Raw genomic sequence first — 1,374 nt, forward strand, 5'->3', positions numbered from 1 at the left:
AGAGATGATTACAACATAGTATTCAAAAGAAAGAAATCATTTTAATTTAGTGATCCTAATGAGCGATGGCTGCTTGTTTTATATCCTCCATACACTTGGAGTCATAATAACTGAAGAGAATACCATAGGTGTTGAAACTTGCAATCAAATAAACATCAAGAGAAAACCAACAATGACATATAAGAACTGTGTTTTTGCAACACAAATTTTTCCAATAGGATTTGATGAAAACAGAATTAAAACTTCACCATTTTCAGAGAGCAAATTCAATTCAGTACATAGCTGAATTAATAGCTGAATTAAACATAACTAAGTGTTATCATTTTCTTTTTTCATACAAAAATGTCCTCACATAATTAGAGAATCCAGTAGTTCATCAAACTACATGGGAGGGGGTAGATTCATTTCCAACAACATTGGATTTAACAAAACCAAGAGTTTTCAACTCTTGGAGAAGCTGCTTTTCTGCTTCTGCCTGGACAACACCCAAAGAAATGCAATTTATATAGAGACGATTTTTCATAACTGCAAAAATGTAATCACTACTCCATTTTAAGTCATACCTCCAAGTTTGGAGAATTCTTTGGAAGGTTGCATGCTAATACAATGCTCCAGCCAGTTTTAAGAGCTGTTCAAAAGGATTAATGAGTTTCTTCTCTAGTAAAAAAATGTTTATTGTCTGGAGGAGGTCAAATACTTAGTCTACGTGCAATGCTGGCTCCAACATTATCAGCACTCCCTCCAATTAAAGTAGCCAGACTTGGCGTTCTATCCTGTATAAACAATTGTAGGACTAGATTGACCCACCTCATAACCATTGTAGGACTACATGTTCTCTCAGAAATTCGCATGAACTTGAGAACTTACAAACGGTGTTGGCATGCTCACATATAGATGACCAAATTTTGCAGAATTGTATCCAATCCAGATGTAAAGCTGAAAGTTCAAACTGAGGTTACAGATGAGATTGTATATGCACATATGAAACAAAATGGTAAAACAGCATGATATACCAGTTGAGAAACATATTCAAATAATAATAGCTTCGCAACTTGCTTTGGAAAGTGCACTTGAGAGATCTATGTATATGTATGTAGATACTATAACCTATACATAAAACACTACGAGAGAATGGACAAAGCAGCACGTCTTCAAGTTAGGGAATACTCATGAGAGCTCCTATTTGCCAACATATTCGATTACCCCCATCCCATGTCTGCATTATACCTTCACAGGGCATAGTGAATGATGTCTGCAGTGAGTGCTCTATTGAAATCTCTACCTAGCATTGCTTTTCAGGAAAAGGAGAGAGACAACAAGAAAGATAAATAGTCTCTAGTCACGTGGTGGTCTGGGGTGCACCTAGAACTTTGT

General features: G+C 36.0%; 1 protein-coding gene across 1 annotated transcript; it reads right to left on the reverse strand.

Annotated features, from left to right (window-relative positions):
• Positions 1-295: 295 nt before the first annotated feature.
• LOC147848577 (uncharacterized) lies at positions 296-1,038 on the reverse strand. Its single transcript, XM_087338355.1, has 5 exons — positions 1,014-1,038; positions 868-936; positions 698-773; positions 564-628; positions 296-475 (listed from the first exon to the last, which is right to left on the reverse strand). Exons 2-5 carry the CDS (start codon positions 880-882, stop codon positions 377-379), a joined length of 255 nt encoding a protein of 84 aa, XP_087194481.1. The 5' UTR covers positions 883-936; positions 1,014-1,038; the 3' UTR covers positions 296-376.
• Between the last annotated feature and the right edge of the window lie 336 nt (positions 1,039-1,374).

Source organism: Azolla caroliniana, unplaced genomic scaffold (genome assembly GCF_043228905.1).
Source record: "Azolla caroliniana isolate FFs.n. ecotype wild unplaced genomic scaffold, voAzoCaro1.0.p SCAF_318, whole genome shotgun sequence".
Lineage (NCBI taxonomy): Eukaryota > Viridiplantae > Streptophyta > Polypodiopsida > Salviniales > Salviniaceae > Azolla > Azolla caroliniana.